This window comes from Canis lupus, chromosome 5 (genome assembly GCF_003254725.2).
Source record: "Canis lupus dingo isolate Sandy chromosome 5, ASM325472v2, whole genome shotgun sequence".
Taxonomy (NCBI): domain Eukaryota; kingdom Metazoa; phylum Chordata; class Mammalia; order Carnivora; family Canidae; genus Canis; species Canis lupus.
Window position 1 is genome coordinate 24,270,956 of NC_064247.1, and position 24,419 is coordinate 24,295,374.

General features: G+C 35.8%; 1 protein-coding gene and 1 long non-coding RNA gene across 6 annotated transcripts in view; one reads left to right on the forward strand and one right to left on the reverse strand.

Annotated features, from left to right (window-relative positions):
• The window catches only part of ATM (ATM serine/threonine kinase), a 116,652-nt gene that overhangs the window by 63,286 nt on the left and 28,947 nt on the right, over nt 1-24,419 (reverse strand). For all 4 annotated transcript variants that reach the window (XM_049110009.1, XM_049110011.1, XM_049110010.1 and 1 more), the window contains 15 exons: nt 23,641-23,736; nt 22,526-22,751; nt 21,228-21,353; nt 20,560-20,685; nt 19,155-19,244; nt 18,241-18,412; nt 17,358-17,557; nt 14,802-14,884; nt 14,550-14,705; nt 13,396-13,471; nt 13,142-13,272; nt 11,094-11,214; nt 7,230-7,403; nt 5,779-5,948; nt 4,595-4,841 (listed from right to left, as the gene is read on the reverse strand). In XM_049110009.1, coding sequence (XP_048965966.1) covers nt 4,595-4,841; nt 5,779-5,948; nt 7,230-7,403; nt 11,094-11,214; nt 13,142-13,272; nt 13,396-13,471; nt 14,550-14,705; nt 14,802-14,884; nt 17,358-17,557; nt 18,241-18,412; nt 19,155-19,244; nt 20,560-20,685; nt 21,228-21,353; nt 22,526-22,751; nt 23,641-23,736 — 2,194 coding nt within the window. The remainder of the gene's footprint in view (nt 1-4,594; nt 4,842-5,778; nt 5,949-7,229; nt 7,404-11,093; nt 11,215-13,141; nt 13,273-13,395; nt 13,472-14,549; nt 14,706-14,801; nt 14,885-17,357; nt 17,558-18,240; nt 18,413-19,154; nt 19,245-20,559; nt 20,686-21,227; nt 21,354-22,525; nt 22,752-23,640; nt 23,737-24,419) is intronic.
• Nucleotides 1,153-17,364, forward strand: LOC112671399 (uncharacterized). Of its 2 annotated transcripts, XR_003143602.3 has the most exons (4): nt 1,153-1,256; nt 2,141-2,377; nt 3,375-3,524; nt 15,815-17,364. It is a non-coding gene; the product is annotated as an uncharacterized LOC112671399 (long non-coding RNA). The 2 variants fall into 2 exon arrangements; XR_007410694.1 differs by lacking the exon at nt 1,153-1,256 and having other exon boundaries at nt 1,909-2,377.

A 24,419-nucleotide genomic window follows, 5' to 3' on the forward strand; every position in this document is an offset into this window, starting at 1 on the left:
CAAGGGCATAAATTCTCTAAAGAATAGGCCTGCTCCACTTTGCTTCACCAAAATGAATGACAATTGTGGAGACTGCAAGGTGGATTTATCAGCTCTCCAAGTAACAAATTACAATGCTCTAGCCTAAAAGGTAAATGGTTGATTTACTTGGTGCACAAGATTTGAAAACACACTTCCTCACAACAGAAACATTTTAAAATGTGACAAGACATCAAATGTAAAAATCCTAGCCTTTGCCTCAGGCTTACACATCATTCAGGTCATCATTTCCAAGGTTTCAATCTTTTAGAAATCCAGCCTCGGGGCACCTGGGTGGCTCAGTGGTTGATCGTCTACTTTTGACTCAAGGTGTGATCCCAGGGTCCTGGGATTGAGTTCTGCATCGGGCTCCCCACAGGGAGCCTCCTTTTCCCTCTGCCTATGTCTCTGCCTCTCTCTGTCTCTCATGAATAAATAAATAAAATCTTAAAAAAAAAAAATCCAGCTTCATTTCAAAGGGATCAGGAAGGATAAACCAGCCATGTCTGTTTAATATTGGAGGAAATAATGAATTTCCTCCACTTAAGGTGACAAGTGGCTTCACGAGTTTTGTATCATTTTACAAAGCAAGATCTGTAAAGTTTAGCTAAAGGGTCATATAAACTGTACAGCTGTCTAACTACAGCTAACCAATGTTGTAACTGTTAATATTTCAGGCTTTTGACAATTGACAGTTTTTAGAGGCTGAGGGACTAGTAACAGTTGTACGGACACTTCTGCACAGAAGAAAAGAATCCAGGAGACTGATTCGGAGAAAGTATCTTATTAGAGAACCAAAGAAAAAGTAAACCTGTAACAATTTAATGCTAAAAGGAACTGAAACTAACAAGAATTTAGGTCTTTAACCAAGAAACTAAGAAATTATTATTCAAGTCTACCTCTTTCCATTCTTGACAGTGACATTTCAATCAGGCCTCAATGTAATTCTTTTCCCCTCCTAAATGAACTCCGAAAATTGCTACCTTCTGGTTTGAATATTTTTTAAAAAGTAGTGAGATTAGGCCTGCTTCAAGAGACTAGGCAGGGAGATGGCTCGGAGGGGATAGAAGCAGGGTCTTTCATCAATTCCATAACCTTTGGAGCGTCAACATTCTGTTCCAATTGTCTTGAGAAAGGAGCTCCTTGCTTGCCTCCATATGCTCAAAACCAGTTCTGACTGGCAGTGGTCCACCTAAGCAACTGAGAAACTCCATGTTCCATTTCTTGGTTCTATACAGGTAACCGGGCAAACAAAAAAAGTCCCCTGAAGTTTATCCAATCGTAATTTTGACCATTAGCCAACCTTTGTTAGTCATCTTGTACTTATATAAAAAAACAAAAAACAAAACAAAACCAAAAAAAAAAAAAAAAAAAACCAAAACACTTGAGAGTGAGCAATCTTCTTTTACTTTTAAAAAAAAAAAGTTTATATATGTGTTTTAATGTAATTTCTCTCAAATAATTTCAGAAATATCTAAATTACAATTAAACAAAAATGGTTAGGTCCTTTTTTACTTGACTCCATCTTTTATCTAATAGTATTCACTACATACGAGGTAGCCAGGATACATCAGCAAAAAAAAAAAAAAAAAAAAAAAGGTAAAAAATCCTACCTTCAGAGTACTTATAGCGGAGAAGACTGATAAATCTGGTAACAAACTGGGTGGCTCACTGGGTTAATAAGTGTCTGCCTTCAGCCCAGGTCATGATCTCAGGGTCCTGGGATCCAGTTCTCTGTCGGGCTCCCTGCTCAGCAGAGGGTCTGCTTCTCCCTGTGCCTTTCTCCCTGATCATGCTCTCTCTCTTAAATAAATAAATGAATAAAATCCTAAAAAACAAAATTCTGGGAAAGAGCCCTGAGTTGAGCTCTCTGCCTCTCCCTCTGCCCCTCTCCCACCTTGTGCTCTCTCACTCTCTCAAATAAAATCTTTTTTAAAAAAATACACACAACATTGTTGGTTCTCTAATGTTCACCAGATTGAGGAACTTTTCCCTTAAGGTATCTATGACTTAAAGAAATGTGATAGAAAATATTCATTTGTAAAAATATTGAAGCATTTAACTTTTCTCTACCTGAACCCTCTGAAATTCAGAAATTCTCAGTGAGCATTCTTTCTTCCAGGGCAATCACAGTCATTTTGCATAAATTCAAGAAGAATCTGTTCTCCTTATAACACATCATTGGAAATACTGATTATATTACCAAGGCTTTGACTGGAATGTCACATTTGAGAGAGACATACATAGACTCAGATATAACCAGACAGCTTTAAGAAACTAAGGTTGACTTTATGAAGCATTAGGCCAATAAAACTCCTTGGAAGTGTTGGCCTGATACCTTTCCCAGCAGCATTACTAGGTGAGTAAAGAGTGTCACTTCCTGGCAAGTGCAAGAATCTCAGGATGCTTTGGGAACCTCATGAAAAGGAATCACCCAAATCTAAAGTTACTGCAGAGATGTCTGATGGCAAGCACTTGGCTTGGCTTCTAAAAGTTCAATTGAGATTCCTTATAAAAAGCTCCAGCAAAGCAGATTCTAAAAGATCTATATGGTCAATCACTACTCTTGCTAAATTTATATAAATTATTAGAACAAGTTTGTTAAAATAAGACTCGTTTTACAAACTAGTTTTCATTTGATGATCTGATTAAAAATGACGATTACTATAGTCTTTCAACAACACATCTTTATAAGTAATAGATTTTAAGCACTTGAGACTTGACACTGGTTTCATAATTTGCTCTAACCATTAAACTATATTTTTTTCTTTGGTTTTCATCAAGGTGCCTCATATTAATTACCTGATTGCTTGTGAAACAGAGTATATGATGGCGAACACCACTTGCTATGCCATCAAGGCCTTAAATAACTCAAAATGGCATGAAGATATTTTCATTGCTGCACAAGGTGAAACAAGTGCTAGTATAAAAACAGAATGTTGTGGGACGCCTGGGTGGCTTAGCAGTTGGGCGTCTGCCTTTGGCTCAGGGAGTAATCCCAGGATTCTGGGATTGAGTCCCACTTCATGCTTCCTGCATAAAGCCTGCTTCTCCTTCTGCCTATGTCTCTGCCTCTCTCTCTCTCTCTCTCTCTCTGTCTTTCATGAATAAATAAAATCTTTAAAAACAAAACAAAACAAAATAGAATGTGGTGTATATATTCCAGATATCACCAAAACTAACAGGATTGCTCAAATCAATGCTTTAAATTACTTTCTCTTCCTTTCAGTGACTGGTTAAAACTCCTGAACTGGACGACAATTATGGCCAACTATAAAAGGTCTTTTATTCAGGCTTCTCTTTCTCATTATAATATTAACCTTATTTTGTTGTCATTTCTGGTATCTCCCTGACAGACTCCTTCACTGCCATAACTTCCAGCTGACAGACGATCCTTTCTACTCAAGGAGGTTCATACATGTTGTCTACTTTGGATTGGCTGCTTCTACCTTTGGTAACTCCATTATATTAATTCTCCATGTAAGGTGCCTAAGTGGCTCAGTCAGGTAAGTGTCAAACTCATGATTTCAGCTCAGCTCATGATCTCAGGGTCATGAAATCGAGCCCAACATCAGTCTCTGTGTTCAGCATGCCTGCTTGAGATTCTCTCACCCTCTACCCACCCCCACCCCAACTCGTGCTCACTCTTTCAAATAAATAAAATCTTAAAAGAAAAAATTCCCCACCTGACCAATGTTGACCCATAGAGAGGGACATCTCTATGTCCCTATTTAGCAGAAAGAAGTTACAAAAGATGATCTTCCACCCTCAGCAATCCTCAAGATTTAAGGGTCAAAACTGTTCAGGGGAGAATGATGTGGAAAACAGTAGAAGGAAACAGATCAAATTAAGTTTCCTTAAAACCGGTAGCCCATTGACAATACTTGAGATGGGCAGAGTATAATATTCCTTCAGGAAACTCCCAACTGTCTTAATGTTAATGCCCTACCAAAGGGAAAAACAAGCTTAGCTTGACAACAGCCAGGCCTCCAGTATCCCAAGTCTTCCTGAGTCTACTTTATTGCATGAAAATCCTTTTGGAACTCCCCTTTGTCTTTACTTCCCCTTACCCAAAGTATATCATCAGCTGCTCCTCACAGTCCTGGGGCAGCAGCTCTTCTGGCCCACAGGTCTTGTCCCAAGCTTTAGTAAAATCACCTTTTTGCAATACCCCATGCCAAAAATTTAATAATTTTTAAAAACATTTTAAAGAAAAAAGAAACCATAAAATTATTCTAAAGTTTTTTAAAATTTCTGATTAAAAATACTTCATTTAAAAGTCAATCAAAAGGAAAGAACACTGTAACAACAACAGTAACAAAAATATTCATGGATTGCCTATGCTAGACAGTGATTACTACATATTAAATTTTACTGCATAAATGATGAATAGTCTTAAAACTCTGAAGTTATATCTCAGATGAATTAGAGTATGGGGAGCACTCAGTTGGTAGAGCATGTGACCCTTGATCTAGGAATCAGGAGTTCAAGACCCACATTGGGCCCACAGCCTACTTTAATTAATTAATTACATATATAAACAAATGAGATTAAGTAGATAAAAGTGAAGCCAAACCTGTTTTCCTAGTAAGTTTTCATCTTTAAGCATATCGTAGACTTTGGTAGCTGTCTCTCTCTGCTGTGCCATCCCACTATCTCCTGTACACTCATAGGCAAAGTAAGGAAGAATATTTACAAGAATCTTTGGAAAGCAGTGTGTTAGAAGACTTTTCCAATCCTCTTGAATCTGATTAGCAATGGACTTCACCTCATCAAAACGACTTCTAATCACCAGATGTGGGATCAAAACCTTGTAACATGATCTGAAAATATAAAAATTTGAAGTATATGTTATATATAACTTACCATAGTCAAATTTTATAATATAGCTCTTAAAATAATGAAGTGCTTTACTTAGTAAACATTAGAACATCACTTTATCTAGATCACTAAGCATTCTTACTCTAATTTTAGAAGTGGAATTGAAATTAAATGAAATTAAACTCTAAATAATCAAATACAAGAAACAGATCTGAGAATATACCACACTAATTCTATGACCAAAAGCAGTGGGAACTGAATTTATGTCTTCTGCATTACCAATTTATATGAAATGAAACGTGAAAGAAAGTTAGGAATTCAAACAATGTAAATACTGTTTTTGCCAAAATGAAAAGAATAAGGGCCAATAAACACATATGAACTATTTACTCATCATCCTGATACCTAAATATTATTCTTTACTTGTTCCAAACTTCTCCATTTTCAAAATTTTCTTCTTAAAAGTTAGGAGTTTGCAAAATAAATATTTTTGTATTAAACTTTAAATCTAATAAAAATAATAACAAAGTGGTTGACAGCCAAGCAACAGAAAGGAAGAACAATTTATCTTTGTCCTAGGAAAGATTATCAAATATTAAAGCTGAAAGAGCCCTTAAAGATCTATGTAATCCCTTACTGTACAGATTGAAAACCCAAGGCCCAGGGGTATTTTCATAACTTGCTCAAAGTTACAAAGCTCATTACTGGCACAGCCAGGACCAGATCCTAAGTCTACTGATTCCCTTCAATGCACTTCAATTAAAACAAGCAGCCCTGCCTCTCACACTACACAGCCTCCCAGTTCTGTGGCATATGTGTGCATGTGTGTGTGTGTATGTTTATGTGTATGTGTGTGTAAGGTGGGGGGAAAGGAACTGCCAAACATTTCCAACTACTTTTAAAATGAATATACTTCACATGTGCCATTTGTAGACCTACCTATAGAAGTCCTCAACATTTGTGTAGTTTAGTAAAATAAAAGGGAAAGAATATAAACTATTTTCAGTATCTTGAAGATTTAGCCATTCCAAAACCAGATAATCCAAATGAGAAGCCATGAAGTCTTCTAAACATCTATATCCAAAAGTTTCAGAAACTTTCTCTAAAACCTGCACAAATCAGAAAGAAGTCAATGCTTTAAGAAACCAATGAAAAAATAAATCATTTAAATCCTTTTATTTACAAAATAACTTTGAAGCAATCATCCAACCAATGTCTTCTATACATTGATTTCCTCGTCTAGGAGATAGGGGTAATAAAACTACCTAGACTTCAGAAAGACTAAATGAGAAAAACGTATTTAATATAATTAGCACTGAGCACAGCACACAGCAAACAATAAATGTGAAATGAACAAAAATGCAAAAACATACTGTAATGCTCAACCTTTCATTATATTTCAAAGGAAGGTCTAAAGTAAAATATTGTCAGTCCTAAATCTAAATGAGAAAAATCCAACCACTATAATCCACTTAAAATAATTAGGTAGTGTAGGGGTGCCTTAGTGGGTCAGTCAGTTAAGCATCCAACTCTTGACTTTGGCTCAGGTCATGATCTCAGGGTTGTGGGACTGAGCCCCCCATCAAGGTCTATGCTCAGGGTGGGGGCTGGGGGCAGTCTACTTGGTTCTCTTCTTTTCCCTCTCCTTCTTGTCCTCCCCCTCCCAAGAAAAACAAATAAATCTTTAAAAAACAATAATAATTAGGTAATATAATAGTATACTTTAAAAACAATAACAACAACTTCTTCTAATACTGAGAGGTGAAAGTTTAACCCATGTAGGACCGATTCCCAACAGCGTGGACTATTATGAAGTTCCATGGAAATCGTGCTGAAAGAATGCTGAGTGGTCTATCAGGTCACTGATCTATCACCAGCTCATCACACGAACAGCTACAATGGAAAGGTCTAGAACTTTCCAAACTCTGACGTGGTGGAGGGCAGAGGCAAATATTTGACAACCTAGTGCTGATGCGACTGCACACTGGACCCAAGTGCTCCTTCCCTAGGCAACTTAGAAGTTTCACAGCTCTATCATTTGGCTCCTGGCCCTGCTAGATCCAAGGTTGTGACCCAAAATCTACCAGGCAAAAAACACTTGCTACTGATCTTTTCTCCATGCATTTTTCTCAATAAAAGCAATTCCAGAAGGCCTGGTCTGGACAGTAAGTCATTCATCCTGCTAGTTCAATGAATACTTTGTGAAATACTTAATATAAAAAAAATAAACAAATACTATTTAAAGAGTTACTACTTTCCAACATTCCAAATCTAAAAAACAAAACTGTCTCCAAGCTTTTAATCAGTGACACTTCAAAATAAACTTTAACTTTTTAAATTATTTAAAAGTTACCCAAGGAGGAAAATAAAAGATATGCATCCACATGTACCTTTTTAATGAGGTGAGGTTCTAATCCATTCTCTTTCACAGACTTGCACAGTGCGAACAAAGCCTGTTTTTCACAGACAGGGCTACAGCATAAAATCACAGCTACTGTCATCAGTAAAACAGATTTTCTGTTATAAATTTCATCCAAAAGTTCAGGGTTCTCAGCTCTGCAGGACTTCAAAAGAATTTTTTTTAAATACTAATATAAATATATAAACATTACAAATAAACCAGTCTAAAATTGATGTACCCATTATAATATCTAAGCAGCCACTGAGCAGTTTTTAAGATTTCATTTATCTGAGAGAGAGACAAAGAGAGAGAAAAAGCAGGGAGAGAGGCAAGGGAAGAAAACAGACTTCCTGCTGGCAGGGAGCCTGACATGGGGCTTGATCTTGGGATTCCTACGATCATGACCTGAGCCGAAGGCAGACAGAATAATACATACTTCTAGCTTAGTGATCAATCATTATAATATCCCCATAGAGGTGAACATTTTTAACTAGCTATAAAACTGATAGAAGTTTCTCAAGGCGCCTTGCTGGCTCAGTTGGTGTAACATGGGACTTTTGATCTTGGGGTTGTGAGTTCAAGCCCCATATTGGGTGTAGAGATTACTTAAAAACAAAATCTTAAAAAAAAAAAAAAAAAACAGTTTCTCTTCACATTTTGAAAACTCTGCTACTCACTGATCCTACTTCCTTTTTTTCTGGAACAGGGAAAAGTAAGAGCCAAATTCCTTTACTAAATGGCCATCACTGACGTGTCTTAAGATAGCTATGAGGTTCCCACTAAGTCAGCTCCTCCACCAATTAATTCCTTATGAGAAACCGATCTACAGACTGTAACATGTTAGTTAAAAATCTTTTACTCAGAACCAAACCCAACAAGCTAGTTGGCCTCTATACAGAGGATCTGAGTCTTTTTATAAGCTTGTTCATGACATTATGCTTCTACTAATGATGTCTAAGACAGAATTTGCTTCTTTTGATAACCATTACAATGTGGATTCATGTACTGCTCTCAAGATGTAAAACTTCCTAGGACTTTTTACGAATGAATTTCTATCAGGTCAATATTTTCCCTTTTTGCATAAGACATACTAGTCTTAAAATATATGATAGACATCTCTATTGTTTATATTATTTACATTCATTTTTCCATATTGAAACTTTTTAAAAATTGTTTATATTATTTACATTCATTTTTCCATTATATTGAAACTTTTTTGAAATTTACATTCTTCCATGCAACTATCCTTTTCAGTTTTGTGCTATCACCAATTAGACAGTATTTGGCTAGCTGTCTCACATACTTTTTACAAACACACCAAGGCACAAGTAAGTGAATAATTTCTAACATTCAGATAACCGTGCCACTTAAGAAAAATATTATTCTAAGGGCGCCTGGGTGGCTCAATCAGTTGAGTGTCTGACTCTTAGTTTCAGCACAAGTCATGTTCTCAGGGCCATGAGATCAAGTTCCTACTTGGCTTGTGCTCAATGGGGAGTCTGCTTGGTATTCTCACTCTCCCTCTGCCCTCTCACCCCCTGCTCTCGTGTGTGTGCACCCACTTTCTCTCTCAAATAAATACAATTTAAAAAAATATACTGCTCTACGAAGAAATATAGAAATCATTAGGTTGGCTTAAAAAGACCAACATAATTCTATATTCCCTATTAGAACACTGTCTTTAATCCATTTCTTCCTACCATCACTTGCTCTCCAAATTAGCTTCTAATTAGATCTTATAAGAAATGATATTTTAAGAAGATTGAAATCATATCAAGTAACTTTTCCAACCACAGAAGTATAATATCAATTAGGAAAAAAAAAAGACAAAAACACAAACACAAGGAAGCTAAACAACATGCTACTAAACTACCAATGGGTAACTGAAGAAATCAAAGAGGAAATAAAAAACAAACAAACATGGAAACAAAACTGGAAATACAATGTTCCAAAATCCTTGGGACACAGCAAAAGCAGTTTTAAAAAGGAAGTTCAGAGCAATATCTCAAGAAAACAACAAAAAATCTCTAATAAGCAACCTAACTTTATACCAATGGAACTAGAAAAAGAAGAACAAAGGCCAAAACTGGTAGAAGGAAGGAAATAATAAAACTTAGAGAGAAAATAAATAAAAGAGACTGAAAAGAAAACAAAAAGAAAAAGAAGAAGAAAGAAAGAAAAGAAAAAAAAAAAAGATTGGGTGCCTGGGTGGCTCAGTCAGTGAAGTGTCTGCCTTGGGCTCAAGTCATAATCCAGGGTCCTGGGACCAAGCCACGGGTTGGGCTCCTTGCTCACTGGGGAGCCTGCTTCTCTCTCTCTCTCTCTGCCATTCCCCCTACTTGTTTTTTCTAATAAATGAATAAAATCTTAAAAAAAAAAAAATCTAAATGTGTGAGACCTGAAACCATAAAATTCCTTAAAGAAAAAAACATGGGCAGTAATCTCTTGGACATTGACCTTAGTAATATCTGTCTGAATGTGTCTCTTCAGGCAAAGAAAACTAAAGCAAAAATAAACTATTGAGACTAGGCCAAAATAAAAAGCTTTTGCACACCAAAGGAAACCATCAACAAAACTAAAAGGCAGAAGATATTGGCAAATGAGATATCTGATAAGGAATTAACAGCCAAAATATTTCTAACTTCTACAACTCAACATCCAAAAATCACTTTGATTAAAAAATGGGCAGAGGACCTGAATAGACATTTTTCCAAAAATATCCAGATGGCCAACAGACACATAAAAGATGCTCAACATCACTCATCATCAGTAAAATGCAAATTAAAATCAGAGATATCACTGTCAGAATGGGTGGTATCAGGAATTCAAGAAATAACAAGTACTGGTTGGATGTGGAGAAAAGGTAGGCATGCAAGCTGGTGTAGCCACTGTGGAAAACAGTATGGAGGTTCCTCAAAAAATTAAAAATGGGAATTCCCTATGATCCACTAATTACTCAAAGTGCTCACTCAAAGAAATAAAAACACTAGCTTGAAAGATACATGCACTCCTATACAATATTTACAATATCCAAGTCATGGAAGTAACCCAGTGTCCACTGACGAATGAATGGAAAAAGATGTGACTGGTGGGAGGGTATGTGTGCAGGTATGTGCGTGTGAAAGATGGAATATAACTTAGCCATAGAAAACTAAGATCTTGACATTTACAACAAATGGACCTAGAAGATGTTATGCTAAGTTAAAAAAAAAAAAAAGACAAACCCCATATGATTTCACTTACATGTGGAATCTAAGAAACAAAACAAATAAACAAACAAAAAATTAGACTATAAATACAGAGAACTAATGGTTGTCAAAAGGGAGGTGGGTGAGGGAATGGGTGAAAGAGAGAATGGAGATTAACAGATACAAATCTCTATCTATAAAATAAGTAGGTCACAGAGATGAAAAACACAGCATAGGAAATACACTCAATAATAGTGTAACAATGCTGTTTGGTGACTACACTTATGATGACCTTGGGTAATATATAGAATTACTATATTATATACTTGAAACTAATATAACATTGTAGGTTAACTATACTTCAATTTTAAAAATTTTTTTGATTAAAAAAAGGAAGCCATCTGTACTCCTATAAAAACTCAGTAAATTTTGTTTTTCCTACAAAAATAGTACATATGAGTTGAACCAAAAGAAATTGTAAAAAAAAAAAAAAAGAAAGAAAAGAAATTGTGATTATTGGGCCAATTCTAACTCACTTCAATTAGTTCACAGTTGTTTTAGTAAATTGGTGGATGCAAACTGTCTTAGGCCACACTTGGCAAAGTAACATATGGCATATTGATAAGAATTATATGATAATAGCAAATACACAGTGCTAAAATTACCACTTCTATCATTCCTTCCTGAGCTTTCAAGTACGCATTTTCAAAAGCTGTCTGCTGAAGCTTCAAAGGAAGTGCCTTCAATAATGTGGAAGAACCTCCATGTTTCATATCCTGGAATAACCTTAAAAAATAAAAAAAGCAAAATAGTTTTTTACCTTAAACACTATTTTCCAAAGCATATTATGGGACACAAATCACACTGTGAGATATACTAACATACTGGGCCTTCTTTCAATAAACCTAGTGAAATCTAAGCCCATTTAAACAGGTTCAGATACAATGCTTAATATTAGGTTTTTAGCATATACTCCATTTCCTCCTAGAACTGAGAGGGTCTCAAAAAATCTTTTAGCTTATTACTCAAGTAGTCTTGAACTCAAACTAGCCCATAAAGGTGACCAATTAGAGGAAGCCTCAAACTCCTGTCGACTTGTTGTCATTTTAAAAAGTGATGTTATCCCAGGGTGCCTGAGGTAGTTCAGTCAGTTAAGTGTCTCTTGATCTCAGTTCAGGTCTTGATCTCAGATCTTGAGTTCAAGCCCCATCCTGGGGGCTTTGAAAAAAAAAAAAGAAAGAAAAAAAGGTGATCTTATCCCACAAAGTAGATAGCTTTAAGCCTTAGTGATCTATTTAAATTTTTATGTGATGGAGAAGAGCTGAACAAAGCTTTCATACTTTTTGGTGTTCCTGAATCCTCCAGTTTCTCTAACATCTCTTACAGTAGACCAATATTAAATATCACCAATAACCAGAAAACAAAAAAATCTCAACAAATGTTATATTCATGCCATTCTTGAATTTATACATTTTTCAAATCTTAAAGAGGCTTCTGACCACTGCTCTGCTTCATTATACTTCACTGTGTTTCTCCATACCCCTAGATCTTTAACTTCAGTGGGTATTCCCATCTTTTAAGGACTTGGGAGTCTTGAAGTAAAGTTCATGTTCATTAGCAACCCTTAAAACACAAGCCCTGAAGAGAATCCCATACCTGAGGAATTAGACACAATTCCAATTTGAGAAAATACTACTGTCAGATATTCAAACTGTTCACATATTAGGTTTATCTAACACATACATTTATGTGACTGCTGGGGCAATTTCTTTATAGCAATCTTTATTTATTGATCACCTATATCTGAATAGTAAAGTTACTCAAATGATTTTCAGTTTTGGTGATTTTAAAGCATAATTTAACTTCCTTTTTCAAATACTAATTTATTTTATAAATTACTGAACACCTACCACATGCCATTATTGTTTTTGGTGCTCAGTATACAGCAATGAACAAAACAGACAAAAAACTAATGCCTTCTAGAAGCTTCTATTTTAGGTAGATGTGTTATATTTAAAACAACGTTCCAAGTAGTCATTCATGCTACTGAGAAAAACAAAGAAGAGGTACTTTATCTGCAGGGAGTGTAAGGTGGAAAAGGCAGAGACAGGTTACAATTTAGATTTTAAAAATAAAATAAATAAATAAATAAATAAATAAATAAATAAATAAAATTTAAAAAAATAAAAAATAAATTAAAAAAGATTTTAAAAATCAACTGGACAACCTGATAAACATGTAGTGCTAGGAAATTAATATTGCTTCTTCAAGTATTCAAACACTACACAGGTCGCTACAATAGAATTACTCCAGTGCCTAACTATATATTCATTCAAATAAATATAATTGCAATTAGCACAATGTAAAATGTGCTAATCTTCATTTTACAAACTCATGTAAAAATCACAGTAATAATATCCAACCATTCAATAAGTCCCATAAGTGGCAGTAGACACAGCTCATTCAACTCCACCTCTTCACTAGCTCTATGGCACTGACCAAGTTACTGTCTCTCGAAGCCACTTTTCATTTGTAAACTGGAGGAATTAGTGGTATCTCAGTGATAGAACTGTCAGAATTAAGAGAAAACATAAATGCCAAGCACATGGTATATGCTCAGGAAATCTTGGCTATTTTTTGTACAACAAGCTGTGCTACACATGACATTAACCCCTGCAACACCCCAGACACATCAGGAATCTAGACCCATTACCTATTGATTGACTCTGCAGCCAACATGCTAACTTGATGATGATTATCAGCAAGAAAATGTGGAAATACTTCATTTACAGGGAAGTCTTTTCCCATCACATTAAGAATAGCCCATTTTGAATAAGGATCAGCCTATGGGAAAAGAACAACTGGTGTTAAATATGAGAGAAAAATCATCCAGTTACAAACAGAAACAAGGGCTACTTTAAAATTTTTAATGGAGAACTTACTAACAATTAACATGAAATAACTCACCTCAAGCAAAGTTTTAAGGCATTTTACTAGTGCCATTCTTACAGAGAAAGTGCATTTCCCCTCTTTTGCTAAGTGCCTGAAACAAAAGTGTTTGAAAGTCAAATAATTATTCCAATAAAAGCATAGTCAAAAAATTATTGGATATTACACTTAGTCTTACATTCTTATCCTCCCATACTAAAATTTCTTTCCATATTAAATTTAATTCTCATGTGGCACACGCTGGTCAATATTCTCAACTTTCGTTAAGAAAGTTAGTTTGAGGGACACCTGGGTGGCTCAGTGGTTGGGTACCTGCCTTCAGCTCAGGTCATGATCCTGGGATCCAGGATCAAGTCGCACATCAGGCTCCCTGTGAGGAGCCAGCTTCTCCCTCTGCCTATGTCTCTGTCTCTCTCCCTCTCTCTCGGTCTTGTCTCTCATGAGTAAATAAATAAATCTTAAAAAAAAAAAAAAAAGAGAAAGAAAGAAAGATAGTTTGAAAATGAGTTCATTTGGGGCCCCTGGGTGGCTCAGTCACTTAAGCATCTGCCTTCAGCTCAGGTAAGGATCCCAGGTGCCTGAGATTAAGCCCCACAATGGGCTCCCTGCTCAGCTGGGAGTCTGCTTCTCCCTCACCCTTTTGCCGCTCCCCCTGCTCATGCTCTCTCTCTTGCTCACTCTCTCAAATGAATAAAATCTTAAAAAAAAAAAAAAGTTCATTTTAATATACATTGTTTTATGATTATGACTCTTCTATGGGCTATCATACTTCAGCATACCATGTTTAAACTTACATTAAAAGGAAATCATTTGTAAAGTTTCATTCTTATATCAAAGATTTCAAAACCAAATTCTATACTGATTCAGAAGTCCTTATCAATCAAGTGGGTTCAAGAGTTCTAAACTACATGTGTGTTCTTATGTAAGTATCATAAAGTTACATCACACAGTGACTACATGCATAAAATAAACAGAAGCTGACAAGGCCAATGTGTTCACTAGTTCTTCAAGCAATGAAGGAGGAAAACAGAAGCTACACACTACTGTTGTTAAAGGTTGTATACAGTTACATGCAAGGATTAGCATAAATCACTACGTAGAAATGCAAAGTTTGTAATTGTATCCAGAGCAGCAAAAGAACATTAAGAACTCCACAAAAACTCTGTACCTACCAAAATGCTCCAATCACTGTTAGAAACTGCCCTTGAGCATCCCTTGTGTTTTCAGCATCCATATTGCCTTGACACAGGTTCCTCACTATATGAACAATGTGGTTTAAAACTGCCTTACAAACATCCTGGTCACGTCGATACAAAGAACACACATTGCTGCAGTGGAAAAAATTTAACTTTGTAAGTGTAACAGAACATACCTATTAGCTTATAAATTTAAAGTGAACACAACACATGGCTTTAATTTCTTACGATAGTGGTTTTAGAAGTTCAACAACCTCTTCCATTGGCAAAGGATATTCTTCTCCAGGAAGCTCCTTCAAAAGCACTAGATACTAAGATAGTTGAAGAGAAAAAAAATCATTTTTTTCATAAATGATTTACTAAGTATAAATGTAACCATAAATTCAGCCATTAATGCATGCACATGTATACACACACACATACACGGTGAATTTTCAAAAGAGGCAGTACAGTAATAAAGAGGTCTGAAGTTAAACAGAGCTGGATTCCAATGCCAGCACTACAACCTGTTACCTGCATAGTTAAAAACTTACCTTGTCACCTGAGCCTCTGTACTCGCACCTATAAAATAGGGATATAGCCCTTAGCTGGCCAGATTGCTGTGAGGACTAAAGGAAATGAATGTAAATGTCTACTATTTATTGTAGGAATTCATTAAGTAGATAGCTGTTACTACTGTTGGGATTAAGAGCTTGAGCAAGAATCTGAAATTACTGTTAATGTCTCTATGCTCCAAAAATAATGCTTGAAGATAAAACTTAATGGTTAAAAACTGTTCTATGAATGAATTTTGGACAGTGGAGATAATTGTGGGCAGGGAAAAAGTAGAATACCCTCAGTTATCTTCCTATGAAGCGATCTTATAGGGTTCTCTATGCTACCGTTGGTACCAAGGACCACTCAGCAACTACAGGTATAATCATGGTAGTTGGGCAGCCCGGGTTGCTCAGTGGTTTAGCACCACCTTCAGCCCAGGGCCTGATCCTGGAGACCGGGGATCGAGTACCACGTCAGGCTTCTTGCATGGAGCCTGCTTCTCCCTCAGCCTGTGTCTCTGACTCTCTCTCTCTGTGTCTCTCATGAATAAATAAATAAAATCTTTAAAAAAAAAAATCATGGTAGTTATAACAAGGCAGCCAGTTCCTGAGAGCTGCCAAATCCCTTTCTAGTTATAGTAAGAAATCAGAAGGCATTTTTCTCTATCATGTACATGTAGAAAAATGTTTCTTATTCCTTTTCAGATATTATAAAAGAAGATTAAATTGGACCATCTTAAATATTCGTGTTGAGAATCACATGTGTGATGTTATTAATTAAGTGTCTTGAACTGATTTTAAGCACCAAGGCCTCAAGAAAAGTACACAGACCTCCTCATTGGTCAGAGCTGGATACTTGACTAGTTTGCCAGGGTCAAAACCAGGGTATCAAACAGGATTCAACCAAGCATGTTTGCTGGGGTCAGAGGATCAACCCACTTATTCACTGCAGCTGAAACATGACGAGAGATTCTGGCACGGACTCAACCTACCTGACCACGAAAGGTTCTAATCAGGGAATTCCCCTGGCATGTTTCCTAAGGGCTGAGGAAACAAAGGCATATGTGCCAATCCACTGGGACTGGGGACATGACCACAGACTCACCCAGCAGATTTGCTGAGCCAGAGGCTCCCTCTCAATGTTCACCAGTGCTGGGGCAAGGAGGATGGCCTCCATGGTCAGGAGGTACATTACATGTAAGAATTCTGAGTGAATATACTGTACTGAAGGTGAGTGGGAAGCCAGCTTTCTTCCCGTTGGGAAAGGGAGCTACAAATACGGACAGAGAAAAAACACAAATTCTACGATGTTGGACTGGAAATGAAGATATCTATCTGTATATGGATAGACTGGGGGTGGGGGGTAGGGCAGGAGAGGGATTTCTTTTCTAGTATTCTCACCAAAACCTAAATCTAAATCTAATAATTATGAGGAAATAGACAAACCTAACATGAGGGCTTTTGGAGAACAAATGGCTGTCCTATTCAAAAATACGAAGGTCAGGAAAGGTAAGGAAAAACTAAGGAACTATTCCAGGTTCAGAAACTGAATAGACCTGACACCTAAATGCAATGACATAATGTTAGTTTCCTGATTATACTGTGCGTATATAGGACAGTATTACTGTTTTTGGCAAACACGCACCAAAGTACAAGGGCATCACATCAGCAACTTAATCTCAAAATGTTTCAGAAAAAAAGACGTATGTGTGCATGCACCCAGAGGGAGAAAATCAAACAGCAGATTTAGTAAAATGTTAACTGTGGAAGTGTATGAAAGGAATAGAATTCTGTAACTTTACTGTCACTTCAAAATTATATCAATATATATTAAACTGTATATTAGCAAACTAGAATTTAAATAAAAACAGAAAGAAAATTTTTAAAGCAAAAAAAACTTTAAAGTATATAGATTAAGGTCAAGGCAAGATTCAGAGCTCAACTACAAGGTTATGTATTATTTTTACATCAGAGTCTGTTTCCTAGCCTACTATAAAATAATTTATAATTAATAACTCAAAATAATAAATCTATCCAAAGTCCATGCAAGTCCATTCAGTATCCACTTAAAATTTTTTCACAGTACATTAAAAGAAAAACTGTATTTTATAACTAGCATCAGACTCATTCCTCAAGGAAGCAATTTCAAACCATCAGAGGGACTGTAGGATTCTTACAAATCAGTCTGTTAACATTTATCCAGCAACAACAGGCAGAACTGAAGATATGTCACTTTCCCTTAACTCACCATGTGCAGATGGAGAGATTTACTAGGGTCGAGCACGCTAGAATCAATTAACATTAACAATTTCCTCCGAATGTCAGCTGCTCTAAATGACACAGTGCTGGTCTGAGCAGTAGTTACACACACACACAAGAACTTGAGCATGTCTAAGAAAAGCAGATCTTGCTTTGACAGATGTTCTTCAGCTAAAGGATTCATGGCACCTAAAAATAAAAAGCACTTATTAAAACTAAGAAAGGGATGCAGCAAACACATATATTGAATATTAGCTCAAATATCCTCTGATCTACCAAAAAAGAGAAGTTATCCTAGGATTCTGTCATCAAGAAATAATCTATGGGAAAATTTATACAAACAAACTTATTGCAATACTGATAATTATAGAGAAATAAAACGGAGTCTAAATTTCTGGCAAAAAAAATGGTAAACTGAACTATGATAAATATGTTAATTGGGATATTATGAAGTCATTACAAAGGATAATTATCAATACAATAACTGAATGAGAAAATGCTATAATTGTTAAAAGAAAATGAACAAGCCATAAAAAAGCATTTGAATGTTGATGCTGATTGTAATAACAGATAAAGACTAACAGTGATGGCCCTATGAGTATTTTCATTCTCCTGCTTTCTGTTTTCCAAATAATCCATGATATGGTTCTATATTTTTAGTAAATATGTTGAACTCCTGTCATGAAGAATAAAACAACTAATAAAATTCAATCAAAAATCAGAGAAATCTAAAGTATACAGAAAAGAACAAACATAATAGACTATACAAGGGAAAATAAAATGAGCATAATATTGGTATCTATGAGGCCTTTTATAATGCCAAGTCATTACAGAAAGGTAAAAGAAATCCCAAGCAGGAAATATGTATTTACCAATAGTACTCTGGCCCTCTCCAGATACATTTGCATCACTAGCACTGCCAGCAGGGGAATCACTGAATAGATTCATGGATGACTGATCTTCCATCTCCATCAGATTGTCATCAGTATCGTCTTCCATTGATTCTACTTCTCCAAAGTCAAATGGCTTTCTGATAAAGGACGCCTTCAAAGAAGAAAAAGAAGTGCTCAAACTGGCTTCTTTCAGTAGCATGATGCAGTTAAAATTCATCTATTCAAACAAATCAACATTCACGTGTATGAACACTGCAGTATTATTTCTATTAAGTGTCCAACAATAAAAAATGGATATATAAATCATTACATCAATATAATAATAATATGCAACCCTTTAAAATAATTTTGGTTTTTTTTTAAGTTTTATTTGAGAGAGAGGGAGATAGTGTGCCAAGTAGAGGTGGGGGATGCTGGAAGGATAGGAGGAGGGGAGGGAGAGAGAATCTTAAGCAGGTTCCACACACAGCACAGAGCCTGAGGTGGGCCTCAATCTCAAAGTTCAGAGATCGCGACCTGAGCCGAAACCAAGAGTTGGACATTCAACCAACTGAGCCATCCAGGCACCCCTTTTGTTTTTATTTTTAAGGATAGATGATTATTTTAAATTCTGGTACAGTATTACACAGAAATACATATAAGCCTGAATAATTAGTTTCCAATCATTCAGTCTGTTATTAATTATTGAAAATCTATAAGTTGAGCAGTATGTAAGGTCCTGACATTAAGTAGCAAACAATATGTTCTTTCTGAAAGCCAAGTAATTTTAATTTTCCATATTTAAAAAACCATGAGATGACACATATTGTGAGATGTATCCCTACTGAAGAGAGATATCAATGAAAAAATATCTTAGAATCAATGAAATGAGTTGGTAAAACAAACATACTTACCAAACTTCTACATATATCTGCAATATCATTCATTAGCTTTGATGTCAACAATCGCAGGAAAAATCGAGATGCTATCTTATTTGGACTGGGCTGTAATTAAGTCAAAAAGCAAGCAAAAACAAAAAAAAAAGGTTATTCTTGGCAGATAATATTTTCTCTTTTTTTTAAAGACTTGATTTATTCATGAGAGACAGACAGACAGAGACATAAGCAGAGGGATAAGCAGGCTTCATGCAGGAAGCCTGATGTGGGACTCGATCCCAGAGTCCTGGGATTATGCCTTGAGCCAAAGGCAGACGCTCAACCACTGAGCCACCCAAGTGTGCCTATTTTCTCTTATCTTAAATGAAATACAGATTTTTTTTTTTTGCACTGGAAATTCTCTACTATAAGAAGCATGGATAAATACTTTATTATCAGGACCAAGATATAAATCACATTAAAAACACTAACCCCATTTCTTCAAGTAATAATTATGGCACATGGAAGTAAGTTGTATATAAATGTTAAAGTAAAATACCAACTACTGACCTTAAATTAAGTAATAATTGTAAGTTAGAGTTTTTTTTCTTCCACTTCTCTCCTCCCCATTTACAAAAGAACATAGAAAAATACAATTTTTTCAAGTAAAAAAAATTACAAAATCATAAATATATGCTGATAATATGGTTATATAGCCATGTAGTTATCATTAACTTTCAAAAAACCATTTTTTCCAACTATTACCATCATTCTGGCCTGGCTCGACTAAACTGTAGGCTTCTTCCAATCAAAATAAAGATTGCACAGAGTAACACTCTTTCTACCAAGTGTTCTATGAGACACTTTGGGCAAAAGAGAGTAATATGTATGCTGCAATGATCTTCATGGAGATTGCTCACCCCACTACAGTGATACGTGCATCACACAGCTAGTAGTCAACATTCTTATTAAACGAACAAAAATATGCTGATGGTAAAAGAGTCGCCTATGTAGTTGTATATAAAAGTGGCAAAATAACCTCAGAAACTTTCCTGAAATGATGAAATTACTTCATGAGAAACTCAGATTACCTGTTGCTTTATTCCTTTGGTTGCTACTTTTTTTTTTTTTTAAGATTTTATTTATTTATTCATGAGAGACACAGAGAGAGAGGCAAAGACATAGGCAGAGGGAGAAGCAGGCTCCCTGCAGGGAGCCCGATGCGGGACTTGATCCCAGGACCCCGGGATCACAACCTGAGCCAAAGGCAGACACTCAACTGCTAAGCCACCCAGGCATCCCCTAGTCGCTACTTTTATTTGCCATTCAATTTGATTTTAAATCAGTGTATAAACTTATGAATGGACCAAAAAATCAGTAACACCACGAAGTAGTTATCAACCTTGTAGATGGACCACACAGTCAAGTAAGAACACCATCTTACCTTCATACAGTTACACAAGCAACTAGTACAGAGGTTCATCATATTTCTCAGTGAAACAATCCTAGATTCCTCATGTGTCTTGTTTTTAAACAGAGTGATACTTTCTCCTGCACACTGCATCAGAGACTATTAATAAAAGAAGGAAAATCCAGACTCGAGTTAAAATTATAGTTGTGTGATTACCTTTTAAAGTTTCACTTATGAAGTAAAATTAAGTGTTTTTGGAAGTTATACTTGGTTATATAGTGTAATTAAAAATCATGGTAACAATTTTTTTAATGACCTTATGCCCTTACAAATCACACCACTGACTGAACAAGAACTCAGAGATGGAAGGCAGTTTCACGCTTGGAGCTGACCCACGTAACAGTCAAGGATTCTTTAGGACAATTGATCACAGGAAAAACTTTTAAAAAGTGCCCATAAAAATCAGTATTTTTGTTAGTAAAATTAAATGTAATGCATTATCTCAATTACTCTATTTATAGTTGGCTTAAAATAACTGTAATTGTTAAGAACAGAGAGTATCGTTTCTTTCACATAGCATAAATGAAAGAAAAGACCTAACCTACCTAAAAGTTTTGTTTTTTCAAGCCAATATACCAATTTCCCCAAGCATACATTTCACTCAAATTTCTCCACAACTTTACCAGAATAAATTTTCATACCTTGGCTTTCTGGAATAATTCTGATGTATATGCCTCCTCTTCTGTTATTACACTTACAGAGCAATAGCAGCCGAGAACACCCACCAAAAGACTTGAACACCGGATAAGCGTCTCTGCATCTGTAGTCTTAAAGACAAAAAAAAAAAAAAATACTTGTTTCATTATTGAGTACTCCATGATTATCTTTTCTAAGAACAAATTTATGTACATCTTGAGAAGTTTAGTTAACTGAGTTAATAGTGACATGATATTGGTGATCTCTGAAAAGATCTTAGATATCCCTGCAGAGTTGTGATAACTAGGATTCACAATTATCTCCTGACAGCCAAGTCAGGTATCTATCTCCTCTGAAATTGGCAGAGTACTGCACACTTAGGTCCTTAACACTGGAGGCTGGGAGGAAAGAAAAAAAAAAAAAGGTAGACAAATGAAAGTCTATAACTCTTAGAATGCAAGTTGAAATCAGATTCATATAAAAGGAAATTAAAATGACATTCTGACCTTCTGAAGGATAAGAACCTTGACTTATTCAGCTTTTTTGGACTCTAGAAACTAATACAAATTTTTGCAAGTAGATACCACATAGCCAATTTTATAAAATTATTTACAAATTTATAAGGGTACACAGAAAAGTAAGATTTTCAGATTGCTTTGTTCCTATATTGAAGGAATGGAATTTTAGGGTAAAACACAGAAGACTATATTACAAAGTGGCTACAACCACGACCCAGGGGAATGTTAGTAACTAAGGGTAAGGCATACTGTCTCTTCTCTGGTTCTCTGGGTCACCATCTCTGGCTACTGAACTCACTCTATTGAGTAACTGGAAGATTTTATTTTATTCAACAAATATTTTACTATTTACCATACAACAAGGCATTTTGGAAGATACAAAGATTAATAAAAATAAATATACCCTTTAACAAGCTTACAGCAGGGTTTGAGACATTTGTGTATAAAACATACACACAAACATCCACACTACAAGGAAGCTGTCAAGTGTCACTTTTTTTTTTTTAAGATTTTATTTATTCATGAGAGACACAGAAAGAGAGACAGAGACAGACAGACAGACAGACAGGCAGAGGGAGAAGCAGGCTTCATGCAGGGAGCCTGATGTGGGACTCGATCCTGGGTCTCTAGGATCAGGCCTTGGGCTGAAGGCAGCACTAAACTGCTGAGCCACCTGGGCTGCCCATGATTTTGCTTTTAAATCAAGTGTTTCATCACCCCCTCAGCCTTTCCTAACAGTCCACCAAAGTTGAGTCCAAGATAGGCTGTGGTTCTAAAAATCTCACCTCAGGTGAGTAGTTACTTAAGAGCTGTTCTGATAATCCCAGGAGATAGCGATCCAGAGATTCCTTGAGATTTTGGTGGACAAAAAGGCCTCCAGTAGACTGCTGCTTCTCTACAGCAGATTCTTTCACGATGGTTAAAAAACCCATCTTGTCAAAAGTTGTCTTAAGAAACAGTTCTTCAACTTCTGAGAACGAAGGCTCTTCTTCATCTTTTTGGTGCTGTTCACTTCAAGAAAGTAAGATCTTAAATTTAGAACTGAATGACCAACTGCTTCACCTCCATGTAGCAGTAATATAACTTAGTGTCTACATTATTCACAAACGGCTTACACAGTCAATGGATTATTCTTTAATATGCTTCTCTTCTTTGGAATTGGTACCTACTTGCACCAGATTTCATTATATGATAGCAAATTCTATTAACAGGTGGATGAAAACATACAGGTTACAACCTCAAAGGAAAATTCAGAAGTAATAAAAACAAACGTTACTAATACCAGGTATAAACACTAAGATAAACATTATCTGAAAACTTTTCCCTTTTTCCGTGTTGATTTCTCCAAAATGAAGGAGTCGGTCATCCTCTACCCTCTCCAGGGAGATTAGGAATCTTTATGCCAGTGAGTCATTCTCAGCCACAGTGATAAACATTGGTCTCTTGAGTCAACTAAAATGAGGTTTTTAGGTTTATTTTTACTTTCTCTCTCCTCCCTTATCAGTAGTTCTAAAGCTCATAGATTTTACTTGACATACAAAAATGGGTTGTATCTTTAAAGAACTCATTCCTAACCTCCCATTGTAACTGTCCTGTACACTCTGATGGCAAATGTCACAAATTATACAGCATGAAAAAAGTCAACTCAATCAAAATTATAGAATGCAGATTACTATCACCGAATTAAAAGCAGCTTTTCTCTAATAGCTCTAATGGGCTAATGGGTGTGACTTTTTAAATTTTTATTTTTTTATTTATTTTTATTTTTTGTGATTTTTATAAATTGATCAACTTAGTCCATAATTTTTAAGATATAGCTACTTACTACTCTGCTAAAATTATGATCTTTGTAATTAAAGCCATATCTTAAAACAACTCAGAACTCTATTAGCTAACATACCATTCTGGCACTCTTTGGAGAAAATTCATTGCAGCTTTACAATTTTTCATAGTGAGACTCACAAGAATTTTCTCCACTGCAAGATGAGGAAAATTACTACAAAGGAAAAAAGAAAAATCTTCAGTTAGAAGACCAAAAGCCATTTAAAGCATTCTTTAAACTTAAACATCCACTTCTGGCTGTAAATCCTGACCTCTAAAATCTGGATCCAAAATTAAAATTTCTTTCATCTGTACTGAATTTTTTGACATCTAAACCAAGAATCAAGAAGCATACATTTTGTTACTATCTTTTTCAATACTTCCTAGCAGCAGACTCGTCCAATTTTTAAAAATCATTTCTGAAATAAACAGATTATGAAATTAAAGCAAAAGTATTAAGCTCTTAAGGTATATCCTGCAGCCCCTCAGCCCCGACTCCCTGCTGTGGAAGGGCAACCAGGTGTTCCCCCTCCTGGTGTTTAAGCCTCCTCCTGTCTTTGGCTTCCTCCCCCATTAACTCAACACTTATCACCCAGAACATGCTCCCATTATGATTCTAGGATACGTCTGCATCAGATGTAGACAGAAGATCACCAAGGAACACATAAGCACTTAAAAAAATAATAATTCCTATTATTTAGACACATCCCCCTTATTCTCACCGTCCTGGCAGAGATAAGAACCAAGTAAAAGAACATAAACAGAAATCCAAGCACAACACAGAACACTGTAAAAAACAAAGGGACTGTTTAAGATCTGGAGTTAGCTCTGAGAAATCCTGAATTACCACTGTAAAAA